Source organism: Peromyscus leucopus, chromosome 20, assembly GCF_004664715.2.
Source record: "Peromyscus leucopus breed LL Stock chromosome 20, UCI_PerLeu_2.1, whole genome shotgun sequence".
Taxonomy (NCBI): Eukaryota; Metazoa; Chordata; class Mammalia; order Rodentia; family Cricetidae; genus Peromyscus; species Peromyscus leucopus.
In genome coordinates this window covers 33336388-33358676 of record NC_051080.1, presented here as the reverse complement: position 1 = coordinate 33358676, position 22289 = coordinate 33336388, and the positions used below count along the sequence as shown (strand labels likewise).

The following is a 22289-nucleotide window of genomic DNA, read 5'->3' as shown; positions in this document are numbered from 1 at the left end:
TGAGTGTGTGGTCATTGTGTTTAAGAGCCCCATAGTGTATTCCCCATTCCAGCCCCGGGTTGAAAGATATCTGCACTGGGCCTGCTCAGTGTGCCCAGGCTGGAAGCTCTGCTGACCCCTGGCAGCCTTGTAGTCATCCTGGCTCAGAGACCTACATCTCCAGGTACTGGGAGACCTCCTCAGCCTTGGGGGCAAAGCCCAGGCGGGCCAGAACACGCAACAGGAGGGCCGCGAGCCGCATGGCAAGGGTCTGCAGCCTAGAGGGGCAGGGTAAAGGGTCATAAGTTGATGGGGAGCAGATCCTGGCCAGCCAGCCACCCATCCAACCCCCATGTTCACTCACCTCAGGGCCACCTCAAACTTGAATGCCTCCCAGATGACCTTGACGTGGCGCAGGAGGCTGCTGCTGTAAATGCCATGGTACGCTGCACCCACCAGGCGGCTCCACCCGGAGACAGCACTGTATCAGAGACACACGTCAGCCTGCTCACCTGCAGCACAACCTCCAGGCTTCCCCTGGGTCACTAACCTCTTGGCCATGATGAAGTAGCGGTCCACGGGGGTGCCCAGGGTCGAGTTGATGGCACGCACTGTGTTAATGTTTCGGAGCACGAGCAGCATGGGCCGTGGCAGGGCCTTGAGCACTTCCATTATGCCTTCAAAGTGTTCACGAGCCATGTCCTGCATGTAGACCGCCTCCTCACGGGTCATCAGGTGGGAACCCCACAGCTGGCCCAGGCGCACAGGTCGCTGCATGAGCACCTCAGAAAACAGCATATAGTCTGTGGAGAAGGCAGGAGTTCCTTTTTGGTGCACAGTGGCACGCTTCTGCCTGTTCCACAAATACGCACGCTTACCTTGTACCCCAAGTGCAGCTGCATGTGTCTTCATTGCAGTATCGTCCCTCAGGATGATGGCCCGCCACAGCTGGCACAGGGAGGATCGGTCCCTGAGGAAGGCCTCACTGAGCTCCAAGCTCCAAGCTGCAGAAGAGGGGCCCAAGGAAGGCCCGCCCCCCTCATGCCTGCCCCAGGTAGCTTACTTCTCATCCAGGAACTGGTAGAGCCCGTGGTCCAGGAGCACCAGCTCTGCTTTTCCATCTGGACCTTTCCGCACCAGAACTAGGAACACAGCATGTCAGCTCAAGCCACCCCTCTGAGATCCCACCCTGGGGGCTTTCCTACCATTGCCAGGGTGGGGGTCAGAGTGAATGAAGCCAGTGTAGAAGATCTGTTCAGCAAAAGCCTGGATCAGCTTCTTGGCTACCTAGGAGAGCATAGGGAATACATGACGACCACCATTGCCCAGCACCCACGATCCTGCCCCAGCACGTGGCACTCACATCCTGCACTGCCAGCCCCTGCCTCTTGATGGACTCCATGTCATTCACTTTGCAGCCATCATAGAAGTCAGCTGTCAGCACCCTCTGCGAGAGCAAGAGGCGGAGTGAGCTCAGCAGCCGTGCGTTGTCCCACCTGCAGGGAAAGCTCGACCCAGCCCACCTTGCTGGACTTGTCCCAGTGCACCCGAGGGACAACAATGTAACGGAAGTGCTTCAGCTCCTGAGCACAGCGCTCAGCATTTCGGCCCTCATTCTCGAAGTCCAGCTCCTGGGCCAGTGTCCCCTTCAGATCCTAGAGGTTATATATGGGGTCAGTCACATCTGGGTTTAGCATTGACCACTAGCTGCCCCTCCCCCACCTGCTATGGGGGGCACTACCTGTAGGACCCAGCTGAAGCCGAAGGTGGGGTGCATGAGCTCTATGAGGTCCAGCAGGAGTTCCAGTGTGTGCACATCCCCATCAAAGCGGTCTCGTAGGTCAATGTACTGTACCTGCAGTAGGCCAGGGTACACTGAAATCCAGGCTCACCACCGGCCCAGGATCCATCTAGTGTGCAGCAGCATAGATACCTTTACAGCCACATCAGTGCCATCATGGAGCTTGGCACGGTGCACCTGAGCCAGGCTTGCAGCAGCCATCGGCTCATAATCAAACTCCCGGAAGAGTTCGTTAGGAAGTGCCTGGAAGTCTTCGAGGAACAAATTGTCCACCTGGCAAGAATGTGTTTGGAGTCACTGCCAGGGCTGCTGAGGCAGCTCCCTCTTTCCTCCTCCCCACCAGCTGGACTCACCTCCCTGAAGCCCCGAGTAAGAGCCCTGTCCTCCAGCACACGCAGCGTCTGGATGTACTCAGGTGGGAGCAGGTGGTTGAACGAGCACAGCCCCTGGCCCAGCTTCACATAGAGGCCCCCATTGCGGATGGCTCCTGCCACCAGGGCGTCAGCCGCACGCTGGTGACATGCAGACATCACCTCCTCATACCCCGGGCTGTTCTGACCACAGGCATGGAGAAAAGGCTGGGGACAGGTGGCCACTCCTCGGTCCCCCCAGCACCCCATACCACCAGTGTCCCCCCTCCCTGCACGTGCTCAGGATATGAGGACAAACCTCTTCCACTCCCCGCAGGACAACATTTGTGCACCACCAGTAGTCCAGGGAAATGAGCAGACCGACCTTCACAGACCTGCAGGCAGAAGCAGCTTCAGCCCCAGGCAGGCTGGGAGTGTGTTAGTTCCTGGGGGTCCTTCTGCCCTAAGCCCAAAGTCTGGCCTTACCCATTAACCCCTGTGCCTAAGGTCAGCCTCTAGTAACTTGGTCCTTATGAGCTCACGGAATACTACTCATGTGCAGACTGCTAAGTTCCAGTGGGGAGAGGGATGAGGACTGTGGGCAGAGGAAGCAGCGTTGGGCATGACAGACAGCATCATGGTCCCAGGAGGGTCACTTGCAAAAGGGAGGAAGAGAGAAGTTCTTTACGAACCAGAGAAGGAGTCAGGCAGTGGTGGCGCACGCCTTTAATCCCAGCACTCGGGAGGCAGAGGCAGGCAGATCTCTGTGAGTTCGAGGCCAGCCTGGTCTACAGAGTGAGATCCAGGACAGGCGCCAAAACTACACAGAGAAACCCTGTCTCGAAAAGCAAAAAACAGAGAAGGAAGTGCTGGAAAGATGGGTCAGTGGTTAAAAGTATAGGCTGTTCTTTCAGAGGACCTTGGTTCGGTTCCCAGCAACCACATGGTGGCTCACAACCATCTGTAGTAGGATCTGTTGCGTACATGCAGATAGAGCAGTTGTGTGTGTGTGTGCGTGCGCGTGCGCGCGCGCACACAATAATTAATTGATTAAAAGAGCTGATGAGATGGCTCAAGAGGCAAAAGCATTTGCCACCAAGCTTGTTGACCAGAGCCCAATCCCCAGAATCAACTCCCAACATGTGTCCTCTGACCTCCACATGTGCATTCCCACATCCTCCATATGGTGCATTCCCACACATATACAATAAATAAATAAATGTAAAAAAATAAGCAAAAAGCCAGAGAAGCTAGGTTACCTATTACTCTGTGGGCTAGGAGGGCCCCACCTCCTTCCCATGTTCTAGACTAGGATGGGCAGCCTTGATCTGGAGGAGAAGTCAGGGCTCCAGCTGAGGGGGAGGAGGACAACTATTCAAGGTGGGAGGACACCAAGCCAAGTCCCTTCGGGTGGTCTCAACAGGGTCCCACTTCTGGCTGTCCCACCACAGGAGGGCCCATAACTAAAAGGGTGACATGTCTCTGCGTCGTCAACATAAAGGGCTCCCTCTCTGGGACTCCTCTTCCTTAAGATCTCTGTGAGAAGTGTGCATGTACAGCACAGCCCCAGCTCTCATCTCCACTGCAAGGTACCAGCCCCTGAGAGAAAAGCTGATTCTGAAGCTGGGCAAGGAAAGACCAGTGTGAGCCTGGAGTATAATGTCCCGGGATAATGGCAGGAGTGTGTTACTACTGCCAGGAAGGGCCAAAAACTCCAAAAAAAGGGATGTGGGGTTGAAGGTCGTGGAAAGGCTAATGATGAAATCTACGTGTGGACATATGATAAAAACAGACATAGACGTGTGATAAAACAGAGATGAAAAGGCTTGGAAGGGACAACAAAAGCCAGCTTGAAGGAGCTCTGGTGAGTCCGATCTGGAGCAGTCTGCAACAAAACAACACAGGGAACAGCCTGCATGCAATAGGTATCTCCAAGTCCAGAGTGGTGAGAATCAACTAATGAGTTTGTAAATGGTAGGAGGGAAACTTTGTTTGTTTGTTTCTTTGTTTTTTGAGACAGGGCTTCTCTGGGTAGCTTTGGAGCCTGTCCTGGATCTTGCTCTGTAGCCCAGGCTGGCCTTGAACTCACAGAGATCCACCTGCCTCTGCCTCCAGAGTGCTGGGACTAAAGGAGGTGACACCACTGGCCAGCTCTTACTCTGTTTTGTTTGTTTTGAGGCAGGTTTTAGTATACAGCTCTGACGGGTCTGAAGCTTACTATGTAGAGCAGGCTGGCATCAAACAAAAGAAATCTGATTGCTCTGCCTCATAAGTGTTAGGATTAAAGGTGTGCGCCACCATACTCAGCCATTTTCAGATATTTGAAATAACTCTAGCCGGGCAGTGGCACAGGCCTTTAGTCCCAGCACACAGGAGGCAGAGGCAGACAGATCTCTGTTAGTTCGAGGCCAGCCTGGGCTACAGAGCTAGTTCCAGGACAGCCAAAGCTACACAGAGAAACCCTGTCTTGAAAAAAAGGTTAAAAAATGAAAAGAGAGGCTGGGAGACGCAGAGAGCCTGCAGACCAGGAAAATCAATGTTTGAATGTGCCCCCAGCACCTGGCTACAGCCCAACTTGGCCCCTAGCAGTGAGCTGTGAAGCCTGTTTCCCATTGGTCAGGGTGGGCTGCACAGGGCAGTTGCCAGGAACCTGCACAGTGAGGTGCTAGCAGCAGAAACAGAGTAAGGATATGAGGTTCTGTTCTCCCCAGTCCCAGGGCTGTGGGAAGTCGGGGCTCACAGAGGACAGGAGACACTGTTCAGTCTGTCAACAGGGATGCCTCAGAGCTCCACAGAACCAACCAGGACAGGTGTGGAGGGCCTCAAGGCTAGAAACAGCTATCCAGCCACACACAGACATGCCCAAGGACTAACGAGTAAATCTCAGAGACATTTTTTTTTTTCCCCAGACAGGGTTTCCCTGAGTAGCCCTGGCTGTCCTGTAGACCAGGGTAGCCTCCAACTCACAGAGATCTGCCTGCCTCTGCCCCAAGTGCTGGGGTTAGAGGTGTGCGCCACCGCTGCTGAGCTTCAGTGACACTTCTTGTGAGATGCCTTCCCCGAGGAGGCAGCAGCAGCTCAGGGAGAAGCAGACCTGAACTAGTGGAGCTAGATGACACCCTGCCCCAGGGGGGGCCTGACCTCACCAGCTCGGAGCCAGTCGGGTTAAGAAGCTTCTCTCAGTAACAAAGCCAACGAGGCTGGCGGCAGCTGCAGGAATTCCCATCCTGGGCAGGGAAGGAGCTCTGTGAAAACCCTTTGGCACTGTGCCAGGAGTGAGGTGGCCATCCCACCCAGGCCCGAGTCCCCATGTCTGGAACACTAGGTCTCCTCGGATGGTAGGGTGAGCGGAATAGGGCAGCTTCTCTATGTCCAGGGCTGAAGCCCTTGCCCTCCAGGCTAGGGCTGACCGGCTAACGTCTGTGGGGACACTGTCACCTCCCCTCCACATGCTGCCTGTTAACCGCAAAGTCTGAGAACCACCCCACAGCCCCGGAGGAGAGGAATGTGGAGAAGGCCATCCCACCCAAAGGATCCCAGGTCTGGCGCAGTGCTCCTACCTGCCAAAGCGCCCAATACCATCTACTGCGAGTCGTATCTTCCTCTTCTCCTGCGCCTCTGCCATGAAATAGCGGGCCCCGAGGAGCAAGGGCACCCCCACTGCAGTGACAGACAGCGCTCTCTTTAACAGCAGCCTGGTTCTTGAGGTCCTGAGGAGACATGGGCAGGTGCTGGAAGCGCTGCTCCTTCACGAGGGAGCTGGGGCCTCAGTCTCCCGATTTCCTGCCTGAACAGAGCCTATTGGGAGCATGTGGCCACCAGAAGACACCCAACACATTCAAGGCCCCTTTCCTAGGCTCCACAATAGCACAAATGCCAGATGCTGGAGGAGGTGGCCCGCTTCGGCTGCCTCACTGGGCAGGTCAGTACAGATCTGCAGTCTACACTATGATGGTGCAAGAGACCCTAATGGAAAGTGAGACTTGGTAGTATAAAGCCAGCACAAACCAAACTGAGCAAGAACTTGAAGCAAGACTAGACTAGAGTCCCATAGTGCCCAAGACAGCAAACATCCACATATGCTGACTACAGCAGCGGCAGGAACATCATCCATGTCACACATGGCCTCCTCTGTGCCATGGTACACTAAAAGAAAGGGCTCTCCAGCCAGGCAGTGGTGGCGCACACCCTTAATCCCAGCACTCAGAAAGCTGAGGCAGGTCGTTCTCTGTGCGTCTGAGGCCAGCCTGGTCTACAGAGTTCCAGGACAGCCAGGGCTACACAGAGAAACCCTGTCTCAAAAAACAAACAAGGGAGGGAGGGAGGGAGGGAAAGAGGGAAAGGAGAAAAGAAAAAAGGACAGCCTTTCTCCTTGCTCTTAGGGCCATGCAGACACTATACATCCTCTGGCTGTTCTCACACCTTGCTTGATGCCCCATCGAGGCAATCCCACTCTCCATCTCTAAATGACCCCTGTGTATCTGATGGACTGGGGACCTCTCTCTGTAGTCCTCCCAATTTGTCAGTGTGTGCTCATCACAAAGTTCTTATGGGGAGCACATGTTTCTGAGTGCGACCAATCACTTGAACCCTGCGGTCTCAGGTTCCAAGATGCCACAGATACAAACGCATCCCGTTTGGGGGCCCGGGATGGGCCTCCCCATCTTTGTAATTACGCAGTCGTCTCAGTGCCTGGAAAGGAGGCCTGCCTTCGGCTGCAGGGACCTCATTACCTGGCCAGTGGGCTCTTGAAGTTTCTCCTGAAGAATATGGCAGGGCACGGCCAGGGCTTCTGTCTGTTCTGCAGCAGAGTGGAGTGGAAGTGGCAGAGTCGAATCTGTGGAGAGGGTGGATGGCAAGGCTTGGCAGGGGCAGGGACGCAGGGGCACAGCCCACGCCTCTGGCGCTGCCTGGCACCTCCGGAAGCCTGGAGCAGAGCCACACCAAAGAACGCATCCCCAAACTCGCACTCAGGAAGGGCTGTCCGCGCTTCCAGGGCTCCAGGCAGGAAGCTGCCTAGACACCAGTCTTAGCAATAAAGACCCGGGCTGTCTACTGGACGAAAAAGCTGAAGGCAGGAGCAGAAAGACATTCGTGAAAATGCCTCATCTCTGAGGGAAGGAACTTTGTCCGGACTTGGCTTATCTGTGATCAGGGCCAACATCACTTTTGCGGTGGCACCCCTAACCTGTCGTTTACTATTTCTTGGTGCTGACACCACTAACCGGTGGCCAGGGGAAGTGGGCCACACCATGGGAGAAAAGGCCCACCCACCAAATGTTAAGAGAGTGGTCTCACAGAAGTGGCTTTTGTGTTGGACCTTGTTCTGAGAGCAAAAAGATTCAAGGAGAGCTGAAACTGGAAATCTGGGCAGAGCCAGAGCTGGGGAAGTCACAGGCCCCGTGAGGAAGTGGCAGCTGCTGTTCGGTAAGTGGCCATGATGCGCCCATCTAACTGTCTTCTAAATTATGTTTCTGTCCATACAGCAGTGCTGCTATCACGCTGGCCAGAGAGCTTCTCGCTGCAGTGGGCAGCAATAACTGCAGAGCTCAGAACCAGTCAAAGTGCTGAAATAAGCAAGTGACTGTCCTTGGCCTTAAGTGGGACATCTACATCACTCCTTCCAAAGCTCAAGAACACTATGGGAGAGACGGAAGAGCCCGAGGATGGGGTAGAATGCTCTGAAATGCTCTTCCCTGGGCATGACATGGCTATTGCAGTCTTTGTTGTTGTTGTTGTTTGAGACAGGGTTTCTCTGTGTAACTTTGGAGCCTGTCCTGGTTCTCACTCTGTAGACCAGGCTGGCCTCAAACTCACAGAGATTCATTTGGCTCTGCCTCCCGAGTGCCGAGATTAAAGGCGTGTGCTATCGCCGCCCGGCGCTACTGCAGTCTTGAACACAAAGCAGCTATGGTTACCTTCGTAAGACTGGACCCACCAATAGCCCATCATGGAGAAGAGAGCGACTCGGCAGTAACCACTGGTAAGGTACCCATGCTCCTCTTAAGCAGTGCCCCATGCTCCTGACTATAATGAAATTCACTGAGACACACACACACACACACACACACACACACACACACACACACACACCACGAAAGTGGAAAGTGAAGTAGCTAGAAAGAAGGGGATCATCCAGAGTGGGAAGAGGAGAAGAGAGAATAATGGGAGAATAAAATTAAAATACATACAACATACGTGCAGGCAGAACACTGTGCACATAATAAAATAAATATAATCTCTTTTGTTTGTTTGTTTTTCGAGACAGGGTTTCTCTGTGTAGTTTTGTGCCTTTCCTGGAACTCACTTTGTAGACCAGGCTGGCCCCTGAACTCACAGAGATCTGTGGTGGTATTCTAATTGTACTGAAATGTGAATTTGATTGCATGTTAATAAATAAAGTTGCCTGGGGGTCAGAGCTATTAGAGCCATAGACAGAGTGTGGCGGTGGTGGCACACGCCTTTAATCCCATAGATCTCTGTGTGTTCAGGGATACAGCCAGCATTGGAGACATATGCCTTTAAGACCTAGGGGGCTGTACATTCACACAGTGACGAGGCAGTCACGTGTTTGGGTTTACAACCAATGAGAAGGCAGAATGACTGGAAAATCGATTTACACACAGGAAATAGTCTCTTTTTGGGAAGCTGGGACCGCAGGAGGCAGGGTGAGATTTTAGCTCTGAGGTCTGACCTCTCGGCTTTCTCTTTTACATTGTTTCTGTGTTTCTTATTTAATAAGACCGTTGGTTACATCTACAGAGATCCTCCTGCCTCTGCCTCCGGAGTGCTGGGATTAAAGGCGTGCGCCACCACCGCCCGGCATAAATATAATCTTAAAAAATAATAATAAAGAAAAGAGTAACAGAGAAGTCAAAGGATAGGGTCTGTAACATACCCTCCCAGAAAAGCCTACTGACTGGACTCTGCTCTGTGAGAGATGAGATGTACCAAGCTCTGGTTTTCAAGGAAACCAGCCTCGGCAGATGGGAGACTTGTCGGTACCATGGACCTGGCAGCTCATTTGACACACGCCCTAGCAGTCTCCAGTACCAATGGCAGTACGGAAGAGGAGGCCTGGGCAGTTATCCAGCAGTGAGGAAGTGAAGGATCTAGGCCAAGTGTCCCACTAGACTAGTGACTACATTCTGGAAGGTCAGTGAAAGTGGGAAAAGTCAGGTGTTGAGTCTAAGGGTGCTGGAACCAAGTGGATGCACAGCACGATACCAGGACCACAGCCTGCACACTGGAGCCACAGCTACTGAAGCACAAGCTTCTGTCCCATGTCTGCTGCCCAATACTCCATCCAGCTCAGGGTTATGCGGCCACGGTCTCTCATGATCCGCCTGCCTCTTCCTCCAGGTGCCGGGAGTAAAGGTGTGTGCTACCATGCCCAGCACCACATTTCTCTTTTTCCTTCCAGTTTTTTTTTTTTTTTTTTTTTTTGCTTTCTTTTTTAAAATTTTTATTTATTTTTTTATTATGTATACAGTGGTCTGCCCGATGTATGCCTGCAGGCCAAAAGAGGGTAGCATATCTCATTATAGATGGTTATAAGCTCCCATGTGGTTGCTGGGAATTGAACTCAGGACTTCTGAAAGAGCAACCAGTGCTCTTAACTTCTGAGCCATCTCTCCAGCCCCTTTTTGTAAATTAAAAAAAAATTTTTTTCAAGGCTGGGTTTCTCTGTGTAGCCCTGGCTGTCCTAGAACTCTCTCTCTGTAGACCAGGCTGGCCTCAAACTCAGAGATCCTCCTGCTTCTTCCTCCTGAGTATTGGGGTTAAAGGCACAAACCACTATGCTTGACTACATGGTGTATTTGAGGCCAGCCTGAGCTACATGATACATTGCCTTAGGGGGTAAAAAGAAAGCTGGGCATGGTCTACGCTAATTTTAGCACTAAAGAGGCAGAAGACAGGCCACTCAGTCAGTGCCACACAGTGAGTCTCTGTCTCAAAAACAAACAATAGCAAGTTTGTAGTGAGCATGCCTTTAATCCCAGCATTCAGCACTGAGAAACAGAGACAGAGAATCTCTGAGTTCAAGGCCAGCCTAGGCTATATAACTAGTTCCAGGACGTCTGGCCAAGGATACACAAAGAAACCCTGTCTCAGAGCACCTGTGTGGCCTGGGCAGGCATCTCCATGACGGGTAAAGTGACCTGCTGACATCCCAGGCAACCCAAGTCAGAAGCTCATTTCTTAATAAAAGGGGGACCTGCAGGGCCCTGGCCCCCGTTTTGGGTAACTGTTGCCTTGCTTGCGGACCTTGACCTTGATAGCCTCCCAATGCTAATTCCCTGCCAGGTTCCACCCTCCTGAATGCTTAAGGGAAGTTCCTTGTCTGTGTATCCTGAATAATGGGCATTAACAGCTTAGATGCAAGATTGTAAAACATCAGTAGTGAACTTCTGCCCTCCGGGGTCCTCCCATTGTGCTGTAAGCCTGTATTTAAGACCTCCTACCCCCTTCAAGAAATGACATTCGACATTTAAAATTTGTGTATATATATGTGTGTGTGTGTGTGTGTGTGTGTGTGTGTGTGTATATACACATACATATATATTTGAATGAATACTGCGAATGTAATCTATGAATACCACAAATGTGATTAATATGAGTGTAAGTAATGAATATCATGAGTGTAATTTAAAAAATAAATTTTAAAAAAGGCAAAAAAACAAAAAGAAACCATCTCAAAAAAACAAGAAACCATCTCAAAAAAACAAAAAAAAATTTTTTTTAATTAAGTATTAAATAAGTATCTCAGGTGGCAGTGGTGGCACACGCCTTTAATCCTAGCACTCAGGAGGCAGAGATAGTCAGATCTCTGTGAGTTTGAGGCCAGCCTGGTCTACAGAGCTAGTTCCAGGACAGGCTCCAAAGCTATACAGAGAAACCTTTTCTCGAAAAACCAAAAGTAAAATAAAATAAATAAAACATCTGTGACTTACTTCCAAATGGGCCAACAACAACAACAAAATTTCAAGTAGGAAGGTAATTTATTTATTTGATTTTTTTAATTTTATTATCACTGGTGTCAATTCTGTTCTGTACAGTGAGTTTTCCCCCTTAATAAATTCTTTGCCCTTTAAACAGACTCCGTGGATTTCTGGCATTAGTAGGTTCAGGCAGTAGGTATCTGAACAGTTAAATATATATACCACTTGATTATTTTACCTCCACTGTTAAATGCTTTTCAATGACGCAACTATGAGGCGGTAGACGCTACCTGCTGATCTGAGCGTTGCATGTTGTGCACACATGAGAATACAGTCCTTGTACTCAACGAATATGCACACACCTGTGCCAAACTAACTAAATATCTGGGCATGGCAGCAGTCACCTGGAATCCTAATACCTAGTAGGCCGAGGACAGAGCATCACTAACGTTTGAGGGCCAGTCTGAGCTACACAGTAAGTCTGAGGCCAGCCTGGTGTACACAAGTAACCCTGATTCAAATTCAAAGTAAAAAAGGGCCGGGCGGTGGTGGCGCACGCCTTTAATCACAGCACTCGGGAGGCAGAGCCAGGTGGATCTCTGAGTTCGAGGCTAGCCTGGTCTACAGAGTGAGATCCAGGACAGGCACCAAAACTACACAGAGAAACCCTGTTGGGGGAGGGGTAAAAAAGGGGTAGTATGCACAAGACCTGGTTCATTATCCAGTAGCACAAGGGGGAAAACGTTACAAAAGATTTTCTATAATAACAAAATCCCAGGATAGGAGGTAGTATTCTGCAAATGTGACCGCTATTTTAGGGCAGGCCTCTAATCTGAGATGATTCTGTACCCGGGATATCTGCCATCTGCTAGAGACTCTTACTATGACCTGACTTGGGGAAATTGTGCTTTTTAGGGTTTTTTTTTTTTTTTTTTTTTTTTGTTTTGTTTTGTTGAGAGAGGATCTCACTATATATAGCCTGGGTTGTCATGGGAAAAGGGGTTTTTTAAGGACCAGGGAAGTAAAGACTAGAGATGCTATTCACACCAGCAGAGCAAATTGAATGAAGCCCCTGGATGACTCTGGAAAAGATCCTGGCTATAGCTCTTATCTATGCAAACCGAGTTCATTTTCCTCAATAAGCTTCAGTTTCTTGCTTTGAAAAGTACGGATCACTGCATAAAAAAAGAGTGAGTTAAGCTCACAAAAATGATTTACAAACCCTTGGAGCATTGCCTAACATACCAAACACTATGAATGTGTGTCCAGCAGGCAAGCACCAAGGCCACACTGGGATCAAGGATTTCCCCACATAGCACTCCAAGGCTCTGGCCCTGTGCCAGTTCTGAGCCGGTCCCCAGTGTCCTCAGCTCTCTCCATCTAACACAGGTAAGAATCCCCAGTCTACTTTCCAGACTGAATTGTTGAGTATCAGCTTCCCACTGCTTTTTCTTCCTCTTCCTCTTCTTCCTCTTTCTCCTCCTCCTCTTCTCCTTTTCTTCCTCCTCCTCCTCTTCTTTCTTTTCAAAACAGAGTTTTTCTGTGTAGCCCTGCCTATTCTTGAACTAGCTCTGTAGACCAGGTTGGACTTGAACTCAGAGATCCACCTGCCTCTGCCTCCTGAATGCTGGGATTAAAGGCCTGTGCCACCACACACACACACACACACACACACACACACACACACACACACACACTCCACCCCTCAAAACACACTGCTTTTCTTTTCTTAAAGACTTATTTATCTCATATATATGACTGTTCTATCTGCATGCACAACTTTAACCCAGAAAAGGGGGTCAGATCCCGCTATAGCCTGTTGTGAGCTATCATGTGGTTGCTGGGAATTGAACCTGGGTCTTCTGGAAGAGCAGCCAGTGCTCTTAACCGCTGCTGCGTCATCTCTCCAGCCCCTATCCACTGCTTTTCTTTTTTTCTTTCTTTCTTTCTTTTTTTTTTTTTTTTCCCCCGAGACAGGTTTTCTCTGTGTAGCTTTAGAGTCTGTCCTGAAACTCACTTTGTACACCAGGCTGGCCTCGAACTCACAGAGATCCACCTGGCTCTGCCTCCCAAGTGCTGGGAATAAAGGCATGCGCCACCACCACTGGGCCCCACTGCTTTTCAAATGGGGAAAAAAACCCAGGTTACTTCTCTCAGTAGGGAAATCAGACCATTTCCAACACAGGCACACAGGTTCCACCCTGAGAATGCAGAAAAACTTTCAGTAGCTGGGGCAAAAGGGCAGGAGAGGACTGGCTGAGATTTCAAGGGGGCCACTGAATCAGGCTTGTCACTGCTGAGAGCAGAGAAGCGTGGAATGACTAAAGCGGACAGGCCTCGGCTCCTTGAGACTTATCACTCCAAGAGGATGCACAAACCCTCTGCCAACAGACCGGAAGCGGAAAGAGTAAGACAGGCTATACACATTACCCAAGGCAACAGAAGCCGGGAAATCTCACACACACGGAAGCCCTCTGTGCTGGACAGAGCTTGGGCTCACAGAAACCTGTCCAGCATCCCAGGCTGAAGCCAGCATGAAGGCCCAGTCTTACACCAAGGCTGAGTGGGAAGGGTCTGTGCATGGCCCCTTGCTGACGTAAAGGAGCAGCTCAGAGCTCCAAGCTGAGAGAGCTCATTGCTGGTGACCCAAACCTTCCATGTAGACAAGGTCCTTCAGGGAGATTCAGAAGTGTCTCAGGGTCACTCATCTCCAACAAGGCCTGTGCTGCCTCAGCCAAGCACCAGCTGTCAGTGGCACCCTGGGTTTGCTGGTGATGTAGGGACAATACAGTGTCTAGATGGCAACCTCCTTTTGAAGGCATAGTGCAGAGGCGACAAGGTTGGCCAGGTCAGTCCACCAAGTATGCCCAGAAGGGGGCTTGTGCCACACCCCTTATCTCTAAAAGGCTGGGGAGATGGACACACTTAGCACGCACAGGTAAGTCACTAAAGGTTCATGCTGCTGTTGACTACACGGGAGGCCCCAGCTCCCAATGACTACCAGTGTCGGGGCTCTGGTGAGGAAGGACTGGTTGGAGCACGCTGCCTTCTCCCCCATTGCCAGCATGGTGCAAACTGCTCTTGCAGGCAAGGTCATCCACCCCCACTACCCCCCACCATAACTTCTTAGGAATTAGCACTGCAATTGAAGGGCTCTGGCTGCCTTTTAACCTTCCCCTAAAAGATTCTTTTAGGAGGCACCTGTAATGCCCTCTACCCCACCAGGACTTATCTACAGCAAAAGGTCACAGTCAAGTGGGAGATGCCAGTCATGGCGTCAGGTAGATAAACCCTGTGCTGAAAACTCCTGAGCTACCACCCCCTCCAAGGGTTACTCACATGCCTGGGTCCTTCTAGGATAGGCTACCCGGCACCCATTAAGCTATCTTCTCAAATCCCCATCAAATGAGAAAGAATCTTAGGCCTCAAAAGGCATGGGTGTGTGTGTGTGTGTGTGTGTGTGTGTGTTAAACCTACAGCCAGACCTGCCCAAATCCAAACAAACCCCAAACAAAAACCACCCAATGCTGTGGTCCAGATGGTCTGCAGTTCCTTTCTCAAGCCTGAACCCTGACCCACATGCGGCAGCCCCATGGCTGTGGGGAAAACTGCAGGCAGCAGCTAAGGCCAAGGAGGAGTGTCCTCTGGGGCAAAACAAGGCCACAGGGGCAGGGAAGTGCAGAAGGAAGGACTCAGATAAGAGGCTGAGAGATACTGTTTGCTCAAGCTCTGCCTGCAGCGCTGGCGAGTTAAACGCTATATAAACAGCAGTGGGGAAAATAAAAACTTTATTCTTCAAGTGACCCCAGAGTCTTACGTCTCTGTCTGCCATGACCCCCCTCTCCAGGTCCCTGTGATGCCCACAGCTCCGCTGGTGGCGGCAGCTCAGAACACGGCCACCACACCGCTGTCAGTGCGTTCTCTTCCACCTGGAGACCAGGTCCGTACTCGCCAGCCTGTGGTGATGATGGTCTACAACTGTCCCACAGCCCCTTCACCCCTTCCAGTTTGGACAGTGCCATAGGCTCTCTGGACCTCGTTCTCATGTTGTTGTTTGGTTGGTTTTTTTGTTTGTTTTGTTTTAGGGACAGGGTCACACTATATGGTTCTTCTGGCTGGCTTGGAACTCACTATGTAGATCAGAATGGCCTTGGACTCAGAAATCTTCCTGCCTCTGCCTCCCAAATGCTGTGCCCCCATGCCTGGTAGTTCTCATGTTTTTTATAGGGAATGTGTGGACAATCTGCAGAAACATTCAGAGTTCTTCTCCAGTGACTGCATGAAGCAGCAAAACTCATCATGCTCTAAGGAGAACCCTACAGCCAAACTCAGTGGGTTAGCAGAAGATGAAAGATGTCCATATAAGCCAGCTGCACATAGCAGGAAGTGACTCTGAAGCCTCAGGCCAGGGCCCTTCAAAAAGATGACCAGACTAACAAGTTAACAGGACAGATGGCCCAGTGCACCTCAACAGGAAGGGAAATCAAGGCACAGAACATCTGCCAAAGTTGGGAGCGAACAGACTGGAAATTTGAGCTAAAGGGAGTGGAATTTACAAGGAATACCATCCCGCAACAGGACTCAACTGTCCTGCGCAGCAGCTCCTAATCAGAGGTTAAAATTCGCCTTTCCAGTCCCGAAGTGGTGGTGGAGCATGCTTTTAATCCCAGCACAGGCAGGAAGATCTCTGTGAGTCCAGGCCAGCCTGGTCTACAGAGCTAGTTTCAGGACCCAGGAATACAAAGAGAAACTCTGTCTCGAACAAAACAAAACAAAACTTTCCTTTCCCTAGGGCTGCCTGGAGGACTAAGTGATAAGTGACATGGAGAAGTTTTGCAATTGTAAAGGGCTGTGTTAAAATCCAGTACCAGTTGACAAGACTCCATCAGAAAGCACGCCCACAGCAGGGCAACTCACTGCAAGCCAAAAGTTAACCCAACTCTGTGCCTATCAGTATAACCTGCAAGGCTAGATGTACTAGAAAAACAACCTCAGAGAAGTCCAAGTTTAAAAAAAATACGACTGCAGAAGGGGCCGAACTCCAAGGACAGGGGATAGGCGAGGACATCTGCAAGGCCAGAACAGGGGGCCCAAGGAAGCGAGGGCAAGCCTAACCCAGCGGGTATCATGGGGTGTCTCCCGCCCCAGAAGCAAGTAGAGGGAACAGAGCAGCTTCCCCTGGAGACCCGGTGGGATGGCTGCGGATAAGGGCAGGAGGGAGAGGACCCTGAGGTAAGGAAGGTTAAGTGATGCTGAGTCTTCCCAAGGGGGAGCTGGGGAGCAAAGGGAGGCCGAGGACCTTTGGGGTCGATGGGTAGGGCTCGGGCCTGGGTTGGGTCCAGGACCTCGGGGGTACCGAATTAGACCCAACGCAGGGGTGCGGAGAGCAGAGAGTCAGGGCCCGGGTCCAGGGCGTGCGGGGGCGGGGTCCTCACCGGCCGCCACATGTCCCCGGCAGCGCGCTCCTCTTGGTTTCGCCGCAGATGTCTCTGGTGCCCAGCCGACCGCGCGAGCGGGTAGGCGACGCGCATGCGCACCGGCCCCGCACTCTCCTCACCGAGCGGGGTAGAGTGGAGGGGCCACGCCCACGCCTCACCGCAGCGACCCCTTGAGGTCGCCCGCGGCATAGCCGCGTGGGAGACTCAGGTTTCGTGCTCGCTAGGAGGCACTTTCTGGGTTTTATTTGTTGTTGTTGTTTCGATCGGCTTTATTTATTTTTTTATTTTTTTAGACAGCGTTTAACTCTTTACCCTAGGCTGGCCTAGAACTCGTGGCAGCCTCTCTGCTTCGGTCTCCCAAGTGCTGATATTACAGATGCAAGCCACCATGCCCATGACCAGGTAGCACTTGGAATTTTCCTGACCAGTTCTGTCAAAATCACCCGAGGCCTCATGAGTGATAGGTAAGCAATCTCCCACTAAGCTATGTTCCCAGCCAGAGGTAGCTTTTTTGTTTGTTTGTTTGTTTGAAGATTTATTTCTTTTCATGGATGGAGATTTAGCTCAGTGGTCGCGATTACCTACCAAAACGCAAGGCCATGGGATTGGTTCTCAGCTCTGAGAGGGAAAAAATATGTTTTTATTTTATGCATATGAATGTTTTTTTGCCCGCATACATGGGTCCGGGGTGCAGTGCCTGTAAAAGCCCCGAGGAGGGTGTCAGATCTTCTGGAACTGAGGTTACAGGTGGGTGAGCGCTACCCTATGGGGGCTGAGAGCAGCAAGATGCTTAGCCTCTGAGCCATCTCTCCAGGCCCAAGGGGTGAGTCTTTAAAAAGTCTTTTGTCTGTCTATTACATTTGGATGCTAGGGAACAATTTCCAAGAGTCGGTGTTTGTTTTTGTTTGTTTGTTTTGTTTCCCCTACACACGGGGTTTCCCTGTAGCCCTGGCTGTCCTGGGCTGTCGCTGAGTTCACAGAGAGCCCCACTGCCTCTGTCTCTGTGCTGGGATTAAAGGCTTGTGCCCCCACTGCCTGGCAGTCAGCCGGTTCTTACTTTCCAGCTTCGGAGGCTAGGTTCAGTTTCTGTAGTGCTGTGCACGCCAGCCAGCTTATGGGCAATTCTCCGACCTCCCCCTCCTCTCCCATACTGGCAGTGCTTTGTGCATGGTTCTAGGGACTTGGCTTCCTAGAGCGCGGTTTCACCATCTCCCCAGACCCTTGAGTTGGCGCCTTAATTTTGCCAGGCTCACCTTCCTCCCTAGAAGATGGCAGTGTAGCTCAAAGCTAACACTTGGACATTGTCACTACGTCTCTCAGTTCTCACTCGCACAGACTGAAAGGGCAGTTGGCAGCACCCTCCAGAGCCACCTGCTGAGCCGGCCACGTAGAGAGCCAGGGACACTTTAGCTTTCTTGCCCGTGATGCCAGTTAGAGTCCCGGATCTTGTGTCCTCCACGCTTCACTCTCCATGATACATACCCTTCTGCAATACTCTTCTGGAGGGGCCCTGTACCACCTGGTTCCCCAGAAGTCCCTGCTGTCCTGGCCCCTCTCAACAGCTGCCCCTTAGGGCCCAGAGACCACCCTGTGTTGACCACTGTATTCTTCGAGGCCACCCTGAGCTACCTCCTTTTTTTTTTTTTTTTTTTTTTTTTTTTTTTTTTTTTTTTTTTTTTTTCCATACTTGCCGGAGCTGGGAAGCTGCCTTCTGGTTGGCTCTGGAAGCGGTATCATGCCTTCAATCCCAAAGTGGGTTTGGAGTGTCTGGCAGGAGGCAGAGTATCAGCTATGAGGTGGGTACCAAAGTTCTTGAGCCGGGGAATCCAGGCTGGTGGCACCCATTTCAGGGTCGTCTCTTTCTGGAGTTGTTCCTTGCCAGACCTAGGAAGTGCTTGTTGTATAGCTGAGATGTCTGGGAGTAATTGGGGTGCAGTGTGTCAGGGACAAAAGGATCGCAGGAGCACAAACCCCAAGACTACAAGGAAGAAATGGATGATCTGAGACCAAGCGCCTCATAGAACAGATGGGAGAGGTAGGCGGAGCGGGGAGAGGAGAAATTGGATCCAGCTATACAGTCGGGAGCAGGTCAAAGTCCTCAGCCCTAGGAGGTCACACCCGAACCGTAAGACAGGCCAGCTAGTGGTCTGGGAGACGGTGGTAGTTTAAATGTAATTGGCCCCCCAAAACTGATAGGGAGTGGCGCTGTTAGGAGGTGTGGCTTTGTCAGAGTAGGTGTGGTCTGGTTGGAGGAAGTGTGTCACTGTGAGGGTGAGCTTTGAGGTTGCCTGTGCTCAAGCTATGCCCAGTGTAGACACAAAGATGTAGAACTTTCAGTTCCTTCTCCAGCACCATGTCTGCCTGCATGCCACCATGTTCTGCCATGATGATAATGGACTAAACCTCTGAAACTGTAATGTCTCCCTTTATAAGCATTGCCGTAGTTATAGTGTCTCTTCAGAACAATAGAAACCCTAACTAAGACAGAGACCTACCTGAGAGCTAACAGGGACCTGTTGGAATGTCTTGGGGCCCAAAGTAGTTTCTGAAAACTCCAGGACACCCATTTAACTCAACATTATGGGGTGCAGTCTCTGCCAACAGCCTGTCCCTGAGCATCCGCGTCAGAATCCCCACACTTTATAGTGACAGTGTGTATTTTGGGTGCCATGTGTCAGGATATACATAAAGTCACTCAGCTATACCGGGACTCAGAGACTGGGAGGTCTCAAACCAGTATAACCTCACAGTGCAAGTGATGGGTCTAGCCGTAAAACTAAAAGCCAAGCTTGGGGCTGAGGTGATAGGGCAGTAGAGACATGACCCCACGGTGGAGACATCGGAGAGTGGGCAGAGGGTGTTTGCAGATAAAATTGGTACTATGGGGAGAGAAAAGTAGGAGGCCAGGCTACCCTGGGTGCCAGCTGGTGCAGCAGGTAGGAAGGGGTGGCACTAACCTACCTGAAGGTGCTTGAACCTGTGTGGAGGCACCCGTGGGCATGTCCAGCAGTCCGCTCAGGAAGGCCAAGTACAGTTAAAAGGGCTTAGCTCTGTGCTGCGGCCAGGAGCCACCACTACTTGGCTTTACTGAGTTTCTATCCAGCCTCAAAATAGGGCAATATAGCCAGGTGGTGGTGGTGGTGGTGGTGGCGGCGGCGGCGACGACGGCGGCAGTGGTGGCGGCGGCGGCGGCAGCAGCAGCGCATGCCTTTAATCCCAGCACTAGGGAGGTAGAGGTAGGTGGAACTCTGTGAGCCCCAGGACAGCCTGGGCTACAGAGCGAGATCCAGGACAGCCGGGGCTGCACAGAATAAGAGCATAATGTGGAAAAAGTGAGTGTGTGCGGAGGGGTGTGTGTGTAGGGGAGACACACCAACAGGATGACTCCTAGCGACAAGGCTGGACACCTTGACCAGAGAGATAGGACTAACCTTTGGAATGATTAACTGCCTTGATTTCCACTCCGGAGGTAATTTGCTGCCCAGAGATGAGATACACACCTTATCTCTAGGCTGTTTATCTGCTACCTTCACAGTGATAAAGTGCGCACTAAACTATCACTTCCTGTTTGTGCTCATTGGCATCTGTGATGACAGGCAGCATGACCTCTGATCTCTAGCAATCAGGCTAAAGATTGACCACAAATGAGAGGAGATAAAATCGAGCCATCAGTGAAGTACACAGGTCCAAAGGCCAAAAGGAGTACATGCTAAGATTCTGAAAGGTACAACCCAGAGATCCAGTTCTAAAGCCCTTTACACAGGTCCAAAGGCCAAAAGGAGTACATGCTAAGATTCTGACAGGTACAACCCAGAGATCCAGTTCCAAAGCCCTTCACCAAAAACAGTGTCGGAGTCTGACATAGTTTGAATCTATCCTTGTAGATCATGTAAAGCACATAGATGTGCTGCTATTAGCAGAATTATCAGAAATATACACATAGCACTTAACCTTGATCAACCGACATCTTTTATTCCCATAGATGGAATGAAAATGGAAATTAGATGATTATACCAGTGGAAAACATTTCTGGTCAGGAAATAACATGAATAAATTGGCATAATAATCTAAGGCTGTTTATCTTGAGTATAAAAGGCAGAAACAAAAGGCTGGGCAGAATCAAGGACATACAATAAGCATGGCCTTAAAAAGTATGTGTGCCTACCATGTGCGGGCCTAGTACCTGTAGAAACCAGAAAAAGATACCTGGTGTCTGGAACAGCATTACAGAGAGTTGTAAGCCACAACATGGGTGCTGGGAACAGAACCTGGGTCTTCTGGAAGAGTAGACAGTCTTCTTAGCCACTGAATGAACCATCTCCCCCGTGCCAAGAAATGGCTCTGTGTGTGTGTGTGTGTGTGTGTGTGTGTGTGTGTGTGTGTGTGTGTAGCTCTGGCTGTCTAGAAACTCACTCTTGTAGATTAAGTTGGCCTCCAACTCAGGGATCAACCTGCCTCTGCCTCCGAGCGCTAGGATTAAAGGTGTGTGCCACCACTGCCCGGCCTCTTGAGGGGTTTCTTCCCAAGTATAACATGATAATTATGAGTCCGGATGGTACTGACCGGATGGCCTTGATACTGTGGACAAGAAACATATGGGGAAAGTGCCTTCCAGAAAGAGTTCACTGCTATCCCTGAGCTCCCTCTCCCATATTCATGTCTGTCTGTCTTTCTTTCTTTCTTTCTTTTTTTTTTTTTTTTTTTTTTTTTTTTTTTTTTTTTGGTTTTTCGAGACAGGGTTTCTCTGTGTAGCTTTGCGCGCCTTTTCCTGGAACTCACTTGGTAGCCCAGGCTGGCCTCGAACTCACAGAGATCCGCCTGGCTCTGCCTCTCCGAGTGCTGGGATTAAAGGCGTGCGCCACCACCGCCCGGCTCTCTGTCTTTCTTTCTTTAGAGCAGAGTCTCACTGTGTCATGTTGCCGTGTGTCTGTGGGTCTGGTGTTCCCAATGTGATCTGAATACACTCATGTACCACTGGAGTCTTCATTAGTATTGCTACATCTTTCCACCAGCCTGTACTTTCTGTTTTCTTGCCTGGCTTCTAACTCACTATGTAGACCCAGCTGGCCTTGAACTCATAGACATCCTCCTGCCTCTGGATCTGTCTGCTGAGTGCTGGAATTAAAGGCACCCTACACCATATCTGGCTCCACCCTATATATTTTAATTAACACCCATCCCACAGTTGAAAAGGATTATCTTGTTTTTTTCTATGCACTAGGCATATTCTTTGATAGTTTGTTGTGATTTATTAGTTATGGAGGCTTAAAGCTTGGTCTTTGTCATATACCAGACACAATGAATACAGAATGAGGGTACCCAGGAGGCACCTGAGGGCTTAGACCGGGAGCTTAATAAGGGATTACTTCTACAGGCTCTAGAGAGGACTCTTGGGAATATTGTCTTCCAGGTAGGCAGAGTCTTTTTCGATTGTTTGTTTTGTTTTGTTTTTCGAGACAGGGTTTCTCTGTGTAGCTTTGGAGCCTGTCCTAGATCTCACTCTGTAGACCAGGCTGGCTTCGAACTCACAGAGATCCACCTGCCTCTGCCTCCCAAGTGCTGGGATTAAAGGCATGCGCCACCACCACCCAGCCGGAGTCTTTTTGTTTGTTTGTTTGTTTGTTATTGTATGTGTGTGAGTATATGAGTGGGTACTTGAGCCGTGGTGTGTGTGTGGAGGCCAGAGGACAATTTTGTGGAGTCCGTGCCCTCCTTCCACCTTTACAGGGGTTCCAGGGATCCCACTGGGGTGGCCAGGCTTCAATAGCAGCTGTTTGTT

General features: G+C 50.8%; 1 protein-coding gene across 3 annotated transcripts; it reads right to left on the bottom strand.

The window, feature by feature from the left end:
• Adck5 (aarF domain containing kinase 5) lies at positions 1 to 16638 on the bottom strand. Of its 3 annotated transcripts, XM_028870963.2 has the most exons (15): positions 16508 to 16638; positions 6864 to 6967; positions 5691 to 5840; positions 2450 to 2525; positions 2134 to 2334; positions 1913 to 2053; positions 1721 to 1834; positions 1503 to 1634; positions 1343 to 1426; positions 1185 to 1266; positions 1043 to 1121; positions 858 to 949; positions 530 to 782; positions 344 to 460; positions 1 to 257 (listed from the first exon to the last, which is right to left on the bottom strand). In XM_028870963.2, the coding sequence occupies exons 1-15, from the start codon at positions 16601 to 16603 to the stop codon at positions 152 to 154; spliced, it is 1827 nt and encodes a 608-aa protein (XP_028726796.1). In that variant the 5' UTR covers positions 16604 to 16638; the 3' UTR covers positions 1 to 151. The 3 variants fall into 3 exon arrangements, with proteins under 3 accessions (XP_028726796.1, XP_028726798.1, XP_037053498.1); XM_037197603.1 differs by having other exon boundaries at positions 5 to 257; positions 530 to 949; positions 16508 to 16619; XM_028870965.2 differs by lacking the exons at positions 6864 to 6967; positions 16508 to 16638 and having other exon boundaries at positions 530 to 949; positions 2134 to 2329; positions 5691 to 5778.
• Positions 16639 to 22289: the final 5651 nt, after the last annotated feature.

What these genes read in the sequence shown, in the direction of transcription:
- Adck5 (XM_037197603.1), bottom strand. Translation starts at nt 16,603, where the DNA reads ATGCGCGTCGCCTACCCGCTCGCGCGGTCGGCTGGGCACCAGAGACAT. An exon ending in GGTATTGGGCGCTTTGGCAG is followed by an intron (nt 2,526 to 5,690) that starts GTAGGAGCACTG and finishes TTCTGCCTGCAG; the next exon opens with GTCTGTGAAGGTCGGTCTGC. An exon ending in GCTTCAGCTGGGTCCTACAG is followed by an intron (nt 1,635 to 1,720) that starts GTAGTGCCCCCC and finishes TATAACCTCTAG; the next exon opens with GATCTGAAGGGGACACTGGC.